This window comes from Melanotaenia boesemani, chromosome 13 (genome assembly GCF_017639745.1).
Source record: "Melanotaenia boesemani isolate fMelBoe1 chromosome 13, fMelBoe1.pri, whole genome shotgun sequence".
Lineage (NCBI taxonomy): Eukaryota > Metazoa > Chordata > Actinopteri > Atheriniformes > Melanotaeniidae > Melanotaenia > Melanotaenia boesemani.
The window spans coordinates 16698470-16713886 of NC_055694.1; the positions used below are offsets into that span (position 1 = coordinate 16698470).

Consider the following 15417-nt stretch of genomic DNA (forward strand, 5'->3'; position numbering starts at 1 on the left):
ATAGCTAAATTTCTGCCCAAACAAAAGCAGCTATAGTTGTGTGTAGAGAGGAGAGGAGATGTTTTTAATGGCTTATAAAGCTGAAAACACAAGGTAAATACATTAGCATTGGAATAGTTTCCCTTGGTATGTCCAGTGTCACAGCTTGACTGGGTGCAGAAGGCTGGGGCGGGTGGGTGGAGGTGGAGGGCGGGTTGTTGCCCCTAACAACACTCTGAAGCTGTAAAGTTTAGCTAATCCTTTTAATTGATTCAACATTTTTTATACGTCTTGTGAATGAAAATGAAAACATCTTAAATAGAATTAGCAACTAATATCTGCAAATATGATAAAACCTTGTTTGCAGATTTAAACATGAAATTCCAAATTTATCCTAAGAAAAAACAATTGTCTAAATAAAAATAAACAAGTTAGTCTTTTCTTATATCCATCAGTTATCGTTCTGCCAGACTGTTAGCAACATAACTTAAAGGGTTATGGAGGGATTTTGATTAAATTTTCAGGAAATCTCAAAAATGGAATAAGGAACAAGTGATTAGATTTTGGGGGTGATCTGGATCATCGCCTGGATCCACAAATCTTTTTAAAGGTTTCTTTACTAGATTTCTTGAGAGACAGGGATACTTTTGCCATTAAAGCTTTCATCCATCCATCCATCTTCTATACTGCTTCTTCCATTAAGGGTTGTGAGGAAGCTGGGTACATCCTGGACATGTCACCAGTCCATCTCAGGCCATTAAAGCTTCTAACTCAAAAATAAATAAATAAATACAATGATTTGGCGGAGGTCTGCGCTCTCTGAGTGCTTCTTGTTCTATGTTTTTTTACCTTATTCACATGTACTGTCTCATGTTAAAGGGAACATATTATAGAATTACCTTTGTTCTATCCTTGAGAGCATTTATTTGATCTAATTTGACAACCAACTAAATAAGTGTTTCTCAACCTGGGATCCATGACACGCCATGGGGTTCCCCAAAGATCCCCAAGGAAAATAGGTTGGAAACCAATTAATTTAATCAGCCATCAACTTTACCATATTTAAAACAGAAACCCCCTCTCATTTTGTTTGTGGTCTAAATATATGTCTTTCAGAGAGCCATATGAGGTACTGTTAAGTCCAATTCAGCTAAGAATAAAATTATCCAAGCTCACCATCTTAATCTATACCCTTATGTTCCAACAAGTTGGAAATTCCATGTTACCATTTATTATTTAATACAATAATATAATGTCAAATTTTTGTCTGTATGGCTGTGTAAAGCTGGACAACTTAAATTAAAAATGTACTCCATCTATGTGTTATTTTCATCAAAGCATGTCACATTAGGGTTTCAAGAGAAAGTGCCAACTTGTGGAAAAAGAGCATAATATTCTCCTTTGAAAAATAAATTAAACTATCCCCTGATTACAACCTGTTAGTTGTCAAACATGCTGTATTTTTTCAGTCTTATCCTTTCAGCTGTCATGCTTTGCATATAATTCCATAGCTGATCACCAACCTGAATGAGTTTAGTAAGAGTGCAGCAGGAAGTCATCTATCATCGCTAGCATGTTCGCGTTTCTGGAAATTGAAAGAAATAACAGCTAAATCTAGTCAGTTTCAGAGATGGAATATTCATCTCTCTTAGGTATAAATCAAATCAAAGCCAAATTCAAATCTGCCTGTGACATCACCTTTTTGTCATGCACAGTCAATGCAACACTTGAATCTATCCAGTCTTCCCCCAGTTAAGCATGACTTCCGCTTAAATTTACAGAAGAAATGGAGGTTTAGTGATGTGAGGAGACAGAGCAGAGGTGGCACATGGGCTTAACTGCAGGTCAAAATTCAAATTGGCTCCATGTCAAGCGACAGCTATACTGAAGATCAGAAGTCCCCATCGGAACTCTACAGTTCAGCTGTCAACCTTACAGACAGATAAAAACAACGACCATGATCCTAAGCTAGGTCATTTTCAACAGGCATGATTACTGCCATACGGTCACAAAGCTGTAAGTGGCAGGTGTAAGCCTTCAAAGAGCTCAGTGTAATTCTGCTGCTATCACACTGACAAACAGGAGGTAATCAGGCTCAAACTGTGATTATTTTGTTTTAATTATATTAATTACAATGCTCAGGACAAACACTGTCCAACACAACTAGTGATGAGACAACACTAAAACTGGACCCACAGTTAAGGTTTTCGTTAATGCATCTTAAAAACTGTTCTAAAAAATTTGTATTTTTGGAGCATTGTGTGCAAAAGCAAACACAAATAAGGCTGAAGTGTCACAACTTATTCAGCACATGTTTCCTTATTTGGTATTCTAAAAAGCTAACAAAAAAATCAGATGCTGGTCATTAGAATCAAACACACAATAGTTGTCCTCTTCCCGTTAGAGAAATACAAGGCTGAAAACACAACAAGGACTTTTGTCCAATCCAGGTCAAGCATGGGAGAGTCCAGTGTAGGTAGCAGCACACACAGAGTACTGTTCACTGAGAGAGACAGAGAGAATATGTGTTATCTAACCCCCCGTTTTTGTTCGCTTTCATTCCCCTCAGCAGGCACAACCATCCAAGTCCAAAGAATTTATTTAATCCAGGTGAGATAAAGGCTTCTTAATAACCCAATGAAAGAATCAGGATTACAAATTAAAGTGGTTTAATACTCCTGAAACTCGTATCAACATCTGAGCCCTTTTTATTACTTATGTACTGTCTCTGAACTTGCATGTATGATGAAGAACACCCACACACACACAATTTATGTAAATACTTTACAACAACTGAACTGCAAAAATAATAGACCATTTTTTTCTTTCTTTGTTTCATTTTCAAACACGTTTTAACTATGTTGGTTGAAGCGAAGACCCCATGATGGGACTGTCATGCTGCACTTACTGGCTGTGGAGCAATTAACATATGTTATTTATAGTATACAGCATACACAGCATAGTGATGCCTGGATGTTCAGGCAACATGAAATCCGGCTATTGGCTAGCTGTGAGCTCAGCTGACTTTAGAAACGCCATGCAGGACGCGAAGCACAATCACCTTACAGGGAAAAGGCAAGCGACTGAGACGCCTGACAGCCCCACAAATCAAAATCCCTAAACCTACTGGACCCGGGTGATGTGTTTAGTGTCTGACGGCCTGAGTGGCTGTAGATTTGCACCTGACTTTCTTGATTTTACACTGAATGATGTACTACAAAGTACTGACATTAATAATAATGAAAACCTTTTAAGCGTACCGAAACAGTCTGGACAAAATAGCAAATTACATGGCATCACAATCCAAATAACGCTAGCTGCTATTAATACTGAAATTTAAAAAAGCACAACTCACCCAAATGTAACGTCGTAGCTCGTCGGTTCTGTGATTTCTTTATGTAAGCACGAGCTAATCAACCGTCATAGCTAGCAAACTCAGTTAACTGGATTTTTACTATCTATTTACAAACGCTACGATTATTTACATGAGATTTACACTAACCTGTTTACCTTCTAAATAATTTTACACCCACTGAGAAAATATCCTAACACAAAGCTTTTAGAAAAAGTCGCGGGTCCGTTTGTTTTCCCTTCTTTTCCTCCTGCATTTCACAGGCTTGCCGCGGCGTTATCGGCTTGACAATCCCCACCGGAGTCGTCGAGCCTCGGTCTATGTGAGACAGGCAGAGAGCACTTGTCGTACGTGTTCCAGCTTAGAAGATGCTTGCCGTCGGTTTACGGATTTCCTCATTCGTTGCTCGGTTTGTCGGCACCAAGTTGTAAGGCCGGCCATTCATGGCAATCCGGAAAATATCAGTAACTTATGTACATAATTTACAACGGACAACTCCAACGGCCTTTTGCAGATTCGCTTGTGTACTGTCGGAGCGTGCGCTGCCTGCCCATTCTCACTTGCCACGGGGATGCTCGTCACCATCTCGAGAACGAATAAAACCGACAGTTACCTCGTATTACACTAGAGGGCAGTGTGCAACAAGTTTACACTCACGGCTCGTTATGTGACTTTGCTGCTTTCATATGCTCGTCGTAAGATTGCACTTTTGGACAGAAACAGTTCTTTTTCTTCAATGTAATAAACTCGAGAATAGCATGATCTGATTATATAGGGTAGGATATATATATATATATATATATATATATATATATATATATATATATATATATATATATATATATATATATATATATATATATTAATATATATATTAAACACTTATGATAAAACTAGGTAGATGGCTGTGACAGCAGGCCTACAGTATGAGCTACGTTTAATAATTTGCCTCGGTCCAGTTTCTGCTTTAAATGTCGCAAAGCATATCTCGAATTCACAATTTTACTACCAACACTTGAAAGCTCCATAATACATCCGAATGAAACCATGAAATTGATCAGGTTGATCGATATTATGCCGCTCTCCTGATTCAGATAAAACCGTGATCCAGTTCTACGCTGTTAGTGAATTAATTGTCAAACCAGGAATAGACTACAATCAGTACCCAACCTTTATCCACAGTAGAGCATATGCTTACAGAAACAAACACCTTGAGCGGAATGAACTGAGTAACCTCCGTGAGTCTTGGAGCTTTGTCGCCCCCTGTTGGAATAATATCTGCACAACACATGACGAAAATATTAATTCACAAATTTATTCAGACATTTTTTTTTATTCATAAGTTTTGCTGTTACAGTACAACACACAGCGATATTTTGTAGGAAATAAAACTTAACACATGGGAAAATCTTTACACAAAAACAAAGGTTTTTAAAACATACATCTACGCATACAACAGAAATAGAATTATTTCTTCACATTGTAGCGTGTATTAGGCCTGCAAGCAGCCAAGTGAACACATTCATCAATTACCTGTACAAATGCATAAACCCTCCAAAAAACAACAACAAAAAAAACAAAACAAAACAAAACAAAAACTCACATGGAGGCTAAATGTTTAGACAAAGCACTCAGTGGAAACATACTTACAGGCCTGAGAATATATTAAAACAATTAGAGGTTTGATGGTGAGCCTAATCAATTAAACTGTTGTCTTCTCTGTTAAAATATGAAAATAAATAGCTTTAATCAAAACAGGATTTGGGCTAAAGAATTCTGTAAACATGTTGCAAACAACAACTGCTGTTCATCAAAGGAAACAGTGGCTGCTATCTCAAAGCATTGCAATATTAATGAAATATATAACAGGATGAAAATATATTAGTGTATTGAAATATGAACTATCCTCATTCTCTGTGAAAAGTCTTGAAACAATAAAAGTAGATCCAGTTTTTTTCTGATGCTGATGTAGACTCAGTGCTTCTCATTCCTGTTTTTCTAGTTTAAAGTACACACCCTACAGGCAGTTTTAAAGAGAGGAATGTATTAGTTTCCAAGAATGGCTTTGGATGACCTACTCCTCCTATATTCATTCAGTTGTCATTTTTTCACTTTGGTCATCAATTATTTGGACTTTTAAGCTTTTTGTCAACCTGATATTATTTTCCTTATTAGTAAAACATTACTTAAGAGTCAAAAGCAGCTCACAAAGCTCAGTTCAAGAGCATTGCTCAAACCACTTCCAAGTAAAGGTAATCTGTGCATTTCATGTATTCCTCTGCCATGAGAGGGAAAACAAAGTCATATTTGTGAGCAACATTTATATCAATTGGTTTCAGCTATTTAGACTTTTCTTAGCTTTTAAAACAGTCATTCTCATCCTGGTTCCTCTTCAGGTGTTACCATAGTCAATGTGAGATGGTATAAGGAAGAATTAACCTTCAAGTGGAGGCCGGAGGGGAATGCAGCCATCCATCTCCAGAGACTCGGGCCAGCCTTCATATTTGTTGCTGCTCTTACTGTTCTTCATTCGCTAAATGGGAATACGAACAGGCAAACAGAACTTAAGCTGGCATAGAGTGGGAGCAGGTTGTAACAACACAGCAGCGACTACAACTGAATGTGTTTGTGCTATTCTGAACCCGATTGAAAACTCTGCAGACTGACTTTAAGATGCTCGAAGTGAAACTAAATAAGTCTTTTGCTGGATGGCACTGGCTAAATTTGTAAATAGATTCCTAACACTCAAACATGTACTGTGATCATGTGTTTTTAAATCATAAGTTAACATTATTATATTAACATTATATTTTATGCAGTGACAAAGTGATTCTACACAAACATTAACATACCTGCTCAAAGGGACTCTTATTCTCAATGCCTTTGGCTCCAACAAACACCCAGCTGTCTCTAAAAGCCAGCTCCTTCACTGCTGTGCTCCCAAGCTCCTCAAACAATCGACGAGACTCATCGTTTAGTCTACCACAGAAAAAAATAAAGACATAAAATTGTTACGACTTTAGAAAAGTTTTTAAATTCAACAGTAAGGAAACAACCGTGTTCTGTTAACTGTAAAAGAAAGTTAATGTTTGCTTTGTGCAAACATGGGCTAAGTTGTTTGATGATGATGTGATCATCTCATCTGGAAATAAGAATGTAAATAGATCCTAGAAACCTGATTTGTGGACTTAACTAATCTAAATCAAGCAGCCTTATTTAGAAAGGGCTTTTGAGAGGAACAGTGAGGGGACTTATCGTGGCTTTTTGTTATACCGAGGAAGCATCAAGTGCTCAATTACAACAAGATTAGTCATTAGATTTCATACTCAGCTTTGTGTGTTTAACATTTGTGACCAAAATCCTTAAGCCCCTCTGTGACAACCTTTGTTTCATTCATGAATCTCTCTAGTAAAAAAAGTGTCTGTCCCATGTGATTTTTACAGAACTTTTTTATGAGCATACAACACAATTTTATTTAATATTTTTCAATGTGCATGATTTTCTATAAAGGAGTAAAAAAGGAATCAATGGGACAAGCGAGCTTACACTAGTAGCACTAGTACTAACAGTAGATTTGTTCTTCATGTAGTTTAACTACTTCATTCACTTCAACATTAATCGACTTCTAAATATTATTCACAACGTTCTAATAAAAACATTTGCATCAGAAATATGACTAGGTTGAGCTACATAATCAATTATTACTCGGTGTGTTTAAAGTAAAACCAGTGAGTTCTGAAACGGTTTCATACTTTGTAGCAGCATCATCAAAAGACGCCACAAACACAAGGGTTCCCTCATGAAGTGGCCGAAGAAACTTCAACAAGTCATTAACATCTGAAAACATACATGAGAGGAGATCGTGAGGAGATGTATCACCAGTACAGAAATTCATTTTAAACATTTACTAGACTGGCAACATTTTAATCACCTCCTGCCCACATATCAAAGGTCTTCGTTTCCATGGGCTCACCGGTCACCCCTGGAGCAAAGAAACATCAGCAAAATGTTTAAAAAAAAGAAAAACCTCACAAAAAGTTAAAAGATTGAGTTATAAAGAATACAACACAGTCAAAAGCCAAAGGATGACAGTCTTACCGTTGACTAAAACTATATTTAGCCCCCTGCCAACGTTGTTCTTCACACTGCTTAACAACCTGTTAGAAACACAGGCCTTACACATGCTGATTTACACACTTATTCAGGCTTTCTGACACTAAAGAGGCAACAAAATATGTGAAAGGACCAAGACAACAAACAAAAGATGAGGGACAGACTGAAACAATACTTGCATTTAACTCCCCAGACAGTTTTGGAGGCCTGGTTATGAGAGCACAGAGGAAACAACAAACCAAAGAATGAAACAAAACAAAAAGGTGACAGACGAGGGAGACAAAGACATAGACTGAAGAGATAACTTCTATATAATGAATCTCACATCTTGTCCTCCAAGCAGATTTTAGGGCCAATGACGTTTGCAGCACCAGACACCAGACGGAAAGCCAAATGTTTCGGGGGGCAAGGAGCCGAAAGTCCACATTTGTACTTTTTGGGGCGCAGCTCTGCTAGATTACATGATACAATAGTAAATGGTGATGAGATAAAAGATAAAAAAATAACTATATGATTTCATTCTACTTACCAGATGTTGGGTCCTCAATTGCACCTGAAAAATATAAACAAGTTTCTCAATCAAATGTATGAACGTCATGAGGAAATACTCAAACCACTGCTTTTCAGTTGACTGTTTTATCCAATCGGCAACAAAACCAAATTTTAAATCATAAATAAATCGTTAATTAACCCGTTGGTACCAGATGACCTGTGGGCAGGACATGACAAATAAATATGTATTTTACACCACTAGAAAGCTAATTCTTAAGATTTGAATAACGTGCACCATTCCAGGCTACAATTATAACTTCAGTAAATACATATTTTGGACCAGTTGCATATGTAGTTTATCTTTCAAGCCACACTGTACTCCAGTAGCAGATGATATTGCAACAAAAAAATGTCCCTGTTACATCATTTTATTGTTTTAGGCAAAAAAAAGCAGGATTTTAAGGTTAAGTGCTCATTAAAACATATCAAACATCCTACATTGTGACAAGAAAACAGGCAGAACTATCAATGTTTGGCATTCTTCTTTTAGAATAACTTACCGCTGAAGAAATGTCTAACAGATGAGCCATTCTCCCCTCGAAAAAAGGTGTTGGCTAGCAGCCAGGTGAGCCCCACCAGGAGTAGCACAACCACAGCTCGCAAGGGGACTGTTAGGGTGATCAAGACACACCAGTTCAGGCTAAAGACACTCGGGATTGCCACAGAGTAACTAAAATATGTAAGTAAAAAAATAAATAAATGAACAAATCGCACCTGTCAATCTCATGACTCACCGTCTCCTGTACATAGAAAGGGCAAAGGGTAAGAACTGTCAACTGAAACTTTTTGACATATGTGAAAAAGAAAACATTAGATTATTTTATAAAACAGTGACTACTTTTTATCATTATTATTATTACTATAAGCAATATTCTGCTTTTTAGCAAAAGTCATGCGGTCGTTTTGATTATCAACCAGTTAAAAAAAAGAAGTTTTAGATTTTTACAGTCAAGATGGCTCTAAGGAATATGGCGCTGGTCGAGACATGAACAAAAAGTACAGTTTAAAAAGAAAACTTAATAACGTAAATTATTTCTCATATTTATACTTGGAAATTAAAAACGACTCATTCCACCTACTTCACCGACGCTTAAAGAGTGGATTTGCCGCTTTTGCTGCGACGTAAAATCTATGGAAGTTACGAGGGACTGATGATGCTGTTGTCCCCTAGAGTTAAAACAATTTCTTTCGATGTTTCTTCATTGACGCGCTTTTAACTTAAATAGGATACTATCAAAATGAAAGACTAATGTCGAAAAGACCGTTTTACATTTCTATAACAACGCTAGCATTAAGCATGGAAATTCAGATGTCTACAATTTGTCTTCCTGATAAAACCAAATCCAGTCGGTGCGCACAGAGTCTGCGCATGATGAATCACGTGACCAAAACAATATATTTTATTTTACTTTTTTTTTTCTCACTTCCTCTTTAAAAAAATCCACAATTACTACAATGAATAACCTAGTTTACATCCATACTAGAAAATAAATAGTTTCTTTTTCTTCTTAAACTAAACTCCTCCTTCTCAGTAATTGTCTCTAAAATCAAGATGGCTGCTCACAGTGCTGTGCTATCGGTTTCCAAAATTATAAGTCCTTTCTGGGGTGGACGTCTTGGAAATACGGTTAAAGTAAGATGAGATAACTCGCTTCTGTTATCATTGTTCTGAATGTCGACGTGTGGCTTAAATTTGAACTAATTTATTCTATTTAAGCACAAGGTCATGCTTAACACAATACAGTTAGCAAACGAGCTTCTCTTACACCTCTGAGCAGGTTTTCCCTAACACCTTCAGTCTTGTGGTCACTGTGGTCCTCTTGCAAACATGCCCTAAACCATCTATATGTTTTGTATTGTTTTTTGTTTGTCCTCCCCCAGGTATTTGGGACAACTCTGAGCAGTCACAGGAATAAGACTACTCTGACTGTGAGTAAAGAAACTCCCTCAGTGGGCCTCTGTAGTGTCAGAATTTGTACATGTGTTTGTGACACATTTAAAACAGAATCATAATATGCAAACTCACTGCTACGTGTATAAGCTTTTATTTCTTAGATGTATTCTTTTATATTAAACTCTGGAAGTAGTTAGAAAATGTGTTTAACAATATGTGACCAACTTCGTTGTGTTATAAGAATGCTAGAGTGCTTGTACTTTTCCCCTCTCTTGGAGGAGAAGAGGATATAATTGTTGTTTTGTTTAACACATTTAAATGTAAGCTGTTCTTGTTCATAACAGTCAAACTGATTCTTGTCCTCTTGCTTTTCTCGCTTGTCATTGTCATCAACAGAGACAAAACATTGTAAGTAGCTCTTTTGATACAGTTTACTAGATTACAGAGCATCACTTCACATGCAAGAAAGATTATTTTCTGTGAGAGTGTTGTGGGGTTTTGTAAATGAGCTGTCTTCATTTTTTTTAAGCAGAAGCTAAAAAGTATATATGTTGGGTGGATTGCATGGACTCTTAAACTTGGACGGTTAATTTCCAAATTAACCATTTTCCAGTCAATCAAGTGGTTTTTTACATACAACATTTTAACAGTTGAAATTATACATAACTCAACCGTAAATGCCTCTAGTAACTAGCTCTCAAATAATTTAAACCAAATCTAAAAACGGTGGTGGGAAACATAACATAAAATATCATTGTCTCAATAACTTGTCATGTGTCAGGTGTCATCGTGGTCTAATAATGTCAAAATGTGAACAGTATGATGAGAAGGACTGTATAAATATAAGCTGTCATTGAACCAGAACATTTAGTGGTTAATTCACGATTCAGACACTTTTTTGTTTTTTTTATTTTTGTTTGTTTGTTTTTTTGTGGTTAATCATCTTGTTAAGGAACAGTATTTTATGCAATAAGTACTGAAACATCAAAAATTTATACATATGCATTTAATCTAATTTAGTTTAAAGTCATTTTTAAAAAGTGCTACATTCTTACATCAAAGTCTGTGGTTGTTTATCGTCTTGACTTAGGTTTTGAATTAAGTACTTGCAGGTTTTATTAAGAACAGTTGATAAATGTAAATGATGAACACAAATAATGTAAATGTTTAATGTTGCTGAAAGACATTTACTGTCTATCTTATAGGGGTTTCATGTCTGTGCAAGCTTTATATATATATATATATAATATATATATATATATATACCTTGTATTGTCACATTTAGAATTTTTAGTTGTAAAATTGAAAGAATAGGATACATGTATATAGGTGATTTGTAAATGTTGCAAACCCACCAGTGTTTCTCTCATTATTAAACAGTTGATAATGTGCTGCATGTCACTATTACAGCCTCCTCCTGCAAAGTATGGAGGCAGACACACTGTGGCACTCATACCTGGAGATGGAATTGGCCCAGAGCTTCTCAGTCATGTCAGAGAGGTTTTCAGGTTGTTTAGACTAAATGTTTAAACAAAATCCTGTTTTTAAAAGTGTCAGTGACTAAAAGGTGATAACTTCCATCATATGATAGGTTCAGCTGTGTGCCAGTGGACTTTGAGGTGGTGCATGTCAACTCTGCTGTAGAGACAGAGGATGATATCAATAATGCCATCATGGCCATCCGCCGTAATGGAGTTGCCCTCAAGGGTAAGTCTTTCAGTGTTTATTGGCGCGTGAAAACTTGAGAATCAGTTACACCTGTGAGTTACATATGACTTTGTTAGGGCAGTTTAACTTCAGCATTGTTTAACTTTTCTGGTAGGTAATATAGAGACCAAACATACCATGCCGCCAGCTGTCAAATCCAGAAATAATCTCCTACGGTAAGTGTAAATTAGATATTCAGTCCCTTGAGAAATGCCTCCTTTTGTAAAATGGCTCATATTTCTCACATAATTTGGTCCTTGGTATCCTGTGAGCCATGTGTTTCCTCTTCAACAGCACAAGCTTAGACTTGTACGCCAATGTGATGCACTGCCAGTCCCTCCCCGGGGTCCAGACTCGCCACAAAAACATCGACATCATGATCATCAGGGAGAACACAGAGGGAGAGTACAGCAGTCTGGAGCACGAGGTCAGACAGAATAGAAAAAAAAATCAATTCTACTATGCTGAAATGCATTACTATTGTCCCTCCTGTACAGGCCTTTTTCTATGTCCGTTCTATTTTGAAATGGGAGTTTGGTGCCATCTATACAAAAGTCCACATCCAGCTGGAAAAAAAATGGGCAAAACCTATTCACCTACTGATGCACTTGATCAATTCTGGCCTCATTAAATTGAGCGAATTGGTGTGATTTATTCAACTAGCCACATAAACGTGTGTTCAAAGATATCTTTGGAGCTTGTTGTACTTCATCTATATTCTTAATATTGAGTTTTACGCTCTTATAAAATTCTGTTATTAAACTTAAGTTTTAATTAATTTTTTTTTCTTTTGTTTTAAGAGTGTTTCAGGGGTAGTAGAGTGTTTGAAGATCATCACCCGGAACAATTCCCTCAGGATTGCTGAGTACGCTTTCCAACTGGCCAGGGAGAAGGGTCGTCGCAAGGTCACTGCCGTGCATAAGGCAAACATCATGTAAGTTATTCCGTAGTGAACGTTTCCTCTCTGAGCAGTCTGGCTTTGGTCATATTGTGAGTTTTTACTGTTGGTAATACTGAGAACGTCATCTGTACTTCTAAAGGAAGCTTGGTGACGGCTTGTTTCTGCAGTGCTGCAAAGAAGTTGCCTCTGGATACCCTGACATCACATTTGACAGCATGATTGTGGACAACACCACCATGCAGGTTGAGAACATTTGAATACATTCAATAAATGCTTGTCAGTGTTCCAAGCTCTAAATAATTTACCCACCATTGTTTGTGTTGTTAGCTTGTGTCCAAACCACAGCAGTTTGACGTAATGGTGATGCCTAATCTGTATGGAAACGTTGTCAGCAACGTGTGTGCTGGCCTGGTGGGAGGGCCTGGCCTTGTGCCCGGAGCCAATTTTGGTCAGGATTACGCTGTATTTGAAACGGTGAGTGTTCTTAAATGAGCATTAGAGTTGGTTTCCTCTGATTATTAAAATATGGAAAATCCGTGAATCATGTTTGATTCTTGTAATCCAGAGTTTTGTCTCTTTGTTCTGTTTTGAATTTCAGGCCACAAGGAACACCGGAAAAAGCATTGCAGGCAGGAACATCGCTAACCCCACTGCCATGCTGCTCGCTAGCTGCATGATGCTAGACCACCTTAGGTAGGCTGTAGCTTCAGTGCCTATTTTACTTCTGTTTTGGTCTGAGATTTAATCTTGTGACTCTAGTGTACTATTATTGGAGATAATTATTTCTCCTTTACATCTCCAGGCTTTATGACCATGCCAGCTCGATCAGGAATGCAATCCTCACTACAATGAATGAAACCAGGGTAAGTCCTCCATCACTGTTAAGCTCTTCCTCTCACCTGTCATAAAGATAACAGGCCATCATTGCGTGAAACAAGATTACGAGCTCTTGTGGCAGGTCTAGCATGCTTGCATGAAGCAGGATTATGTTTTTTCACTGCCATGAAGCACTTATCAGGTTCTCTTATCAGGACTGCTATCTGATTTTACATCATGTAGCATCAGCTATCATTTAAAAACCTTTGAGAGATTACATATTTTGTGCTCAAGCTCATCCTTATTAACAGAAACTTAAACCCAAAGCAACTAATCAAATAAATAATGAAGCAGAAGACTTGTTCCACAATTAAAAAAAAAATATATATATATATATATATATATATATGTACAATATTCGATTTCTTTTCCCCCTATCTTAATCTTAGGTCATGCCTGACATGATGTTTTTCTCTTTGTAGTTGCACACAGCTGATCTTGGAGGTCAAGGCACCACATCTGAGGTGGTCCAGTCCATCATGAGGATCATCCAGAGTAAAGGACAGCTCACATCAGACCTCTAAACTGTCTCCCTGAACACAGTGTACTCAGACACCCACACACTCATTAGTGGTGTGAGTTTGAACAGGTGTATGTACCCAGAGCAGGTGTAAATGATGAGAGGATGTCTGAATCCATAACGTTTCATAGATTACTGATCAATTCCCAGTAGAAAACACATTTTTATCCACGCGTATGTTCCAGATATGATAATAAACTGTAGTGGACTTTTCATAAAATTCCATTATCGCTCTCATTCGATGATAAATTCAACCATACGAATAGATTTCATTGCTTGAGGAAAATTCACAAGGTTTGTTTTATCTAAAAAGTTTGACCTAATGATATTCTGACCTGTAAAAAGCAAATTTTACATTATATCATTAGCCACAAGTTGAGGGGATTGTGTTGTTTAAAGTGCATTTTCCGCTCTCTTCCTAAATGTGGGTTATTTATTTTTCATGCCATGACTTTGTTACAACCTTTTTAATCAGCCAAATATGCAATTTTCATTTAAAATCTTAACTTTGTCATTTCAAATTGCCTATTACACACTGATATGCCTTGTTATGTTGACGTTACTTTAACTGTATTTTGAAAATGCTGACATAGCTTTTTCCAAATAATACTGTATCAACAGAGGAGGAATACATTAAGTAATTGCAGTAAAATCTAACATTATGTCTGTGCCATGATGATCTTCATGGTTAAATGGATTATACTGAAAGATTTTGTTATATTTAAGTCTAGCCAGGGCAGCAATGTTAAAGCTGATATGAAAATGCATCATGTTTGTGGATGGGCACATTTACTGTACAACTTCATAAATAAAGGAGTCTTAAATGTAAAAGGATTGAACTGGACTCATCTTTCAACTGAGTTTTAAAACTAAAGTGATGTTTCTAAATGCATTAATTTTCAGTTTATTAGAAAGACCCAGCAGAAATGGTTAGTTTCATTTTTTTTAATTAGAAACTTATAGAATTGTGTTGAAAAAGCTGCATTTTAATGAGACTACAGTTTGTGGCGTTTAACTGTTGCTGTGCATAAACGCAGCCGTAGACTACAAAAATTTAGGTAGGTGTACCTAAAAAAACTGGAAACCGACTGTATACACATAAAAGCCTTTTTATTAAGATCTGTTACATTGATTCAGAGAAAAGGCATATTTTGACTTAATGTTTAGGGGATGTCTCATCCTTAAGTGTTAGAATTTTATACTCCCGTCAACATCGTGTTTGTAGTATTTGCATTGGTTGTTGCTGTTTTACATTTCATCACCAGGGGGCTGCACCGCTTTCTTCAGCTAATGTTAAATAACTAAGGAAAGCACATGCATGTACTTAAGCTCTGTTGGTTGACTGAGGAGGACAAAATCATGTCCGCTCTTTCTAAATCACTTTATGTTTTGATTCCATTGCAAAAACTCAGCAAATTTCTATAGGTAAGAGCCTCTGGCTCCACATAATTGGGAACATAAGATATTTTGTCTCATGTTATTTCTTAGAATCAGTCATCACAGATTTCTAAGATGAACCTGAA

At 36.9% G+C, this 15417-nt stretch overlaps 3 protein-coding genes across 14 annotated transcripts in view; 1 reads left to right on the plus strand and 2 right to left on the minus strand.

The window, feature by feature from the left end:
* The window catches only part of si:dkey-151g10.3 (serine/threonine-protein kinase WNK3), a 37664-nt gene extending 33780 nt beyond the window's left edge, over window positions 1-3884 (minus strand). For 8 of the 10 annotated variants that reach the window (XM_042003850.1, XM_042003843.1, XM_042003848.1 and 5 more), the window contains exon 1: window positions 3335-3884. The gene's annotated coding sequence lies outside the window, so the exon portion shown is untranslated. The remainder of the gene's footprint in view (window positions 1-3334) is intronic. The other 2 variants (XM_042003851.1, XM_042003852.1) reach the window with 2 other exon arrangements.
* Window positions 3885-4648: 764 nt separating this feature from the next.
* fam3a (FAM3 metabolism regulating signaling molecule A) lies at window positions 4649-9361 on the minus strand. Of its 3 annotated transcripts, none has more exons than XM_042003586.1 (10): window positions 9076-9361; window positions 8711-8736; window positions 8497-8604; window positions 7974-7997; window positions 7770-7896; window positions 7430-7488; window positions 7263-7313; window positions 7084-7168; window positions 6184-6310; window positions 4649-5864 (listed from the first exon to the last, which is right to left on the minus strand). In XM_042003586.1, exons 2-10 carry the CDS (start codon window positions 8721-8723, stop codon window positions 5766-5768), a joined length of 693 nt encoding a protein of 230 aa, XP_041859520.1. In that variant the 5' UTR covers window positions 8724-8736; window positions 9076-9361; the 3' UTR covers window positions 4649-5765. The 3 variants fall into 3 exon arrangements, with proteins under 3 accessions (XP_041859520.1, XP_041859521.1, XP_041859522.1); XM_042003587.1 differs by having other exon boundaries at window positions 8711-8778; XM_042003588.1 differs by having other exon boundaries at window positions 7770-7893; window positions 9076-9360.
* A 109-nt stretch (window positions 9362-9470) lies between these two features.
* On the plus strand, window positions 9471-14719 carry idh3g (isocitrate dehydrogenase (NAD(+)) 3 non-catalytic subunit gamma). Its single transcript, XM_042003585.1, has 13 exons — window positions 9471-9629; window positions 9878-9925; window positions 10287-10298; window positions 11301-11398; window positions 11482-11597; window positions 11713-11773; window positions 11892-12024; window positions 12398-12531; window positions 12638-12740; window positions 12826-12972; window positions 13097-13191; window positions 13301-13361; window positions 13797-14719. The coding sequence occupies exons 1-13, from the start codon at window positions 9549-9551 to the stop codon at window positions 13896-13898; spliced, it is 1191 nt and encodes a 396-aa protein (XP_041859519.1). The 5' UTR covers window positions 9471-9548; the 3' UTR covers window positions 13899-14719.
* Window positions 14720-15417: the final 698 nt, after the last annotated feature.

Bases quoted from the DNA above. Each gene is read 5' to 3' on its own strand.
- fam3a (XM_042003586.1), bottom strand. The intron at 7,897-7,973 runs GTAAGTAGAATG...CATGTAATCTAG, and splicing joins AATTGAGGACCCAACATCTG to CAGAGCTGCGCCCCAAAAAG. The intron at 6,311-7,083 runs GTATGAAACCGT...TTTCTGTGGTAG, and splicing joins TTTGATGATGCTGCTACAAA to ACTAAACGATGAGTCTCGTC.
- idh3g (XM_042003585.1), top strand. From the start codon at position 9,549: ATGGCTGCTCACAGTGCTGTGCTATCGGTTTCCAAAATTATAAGTCCT. The intron at 12,741-12,825 runs GTTGAGAACATT...TTGTGTTGTTAG, and splicing joins TGGACAACACCACCATGCAG to CTTGTGTCCAAACCACAGCA. The intron at 12,973-13,096 runs GTGAGTGTTCTT...TTTGAATTTCAG, and splicing joins ATTACGCTGTATTTGAAACG to GCCACAAGGAACACCGGAAA.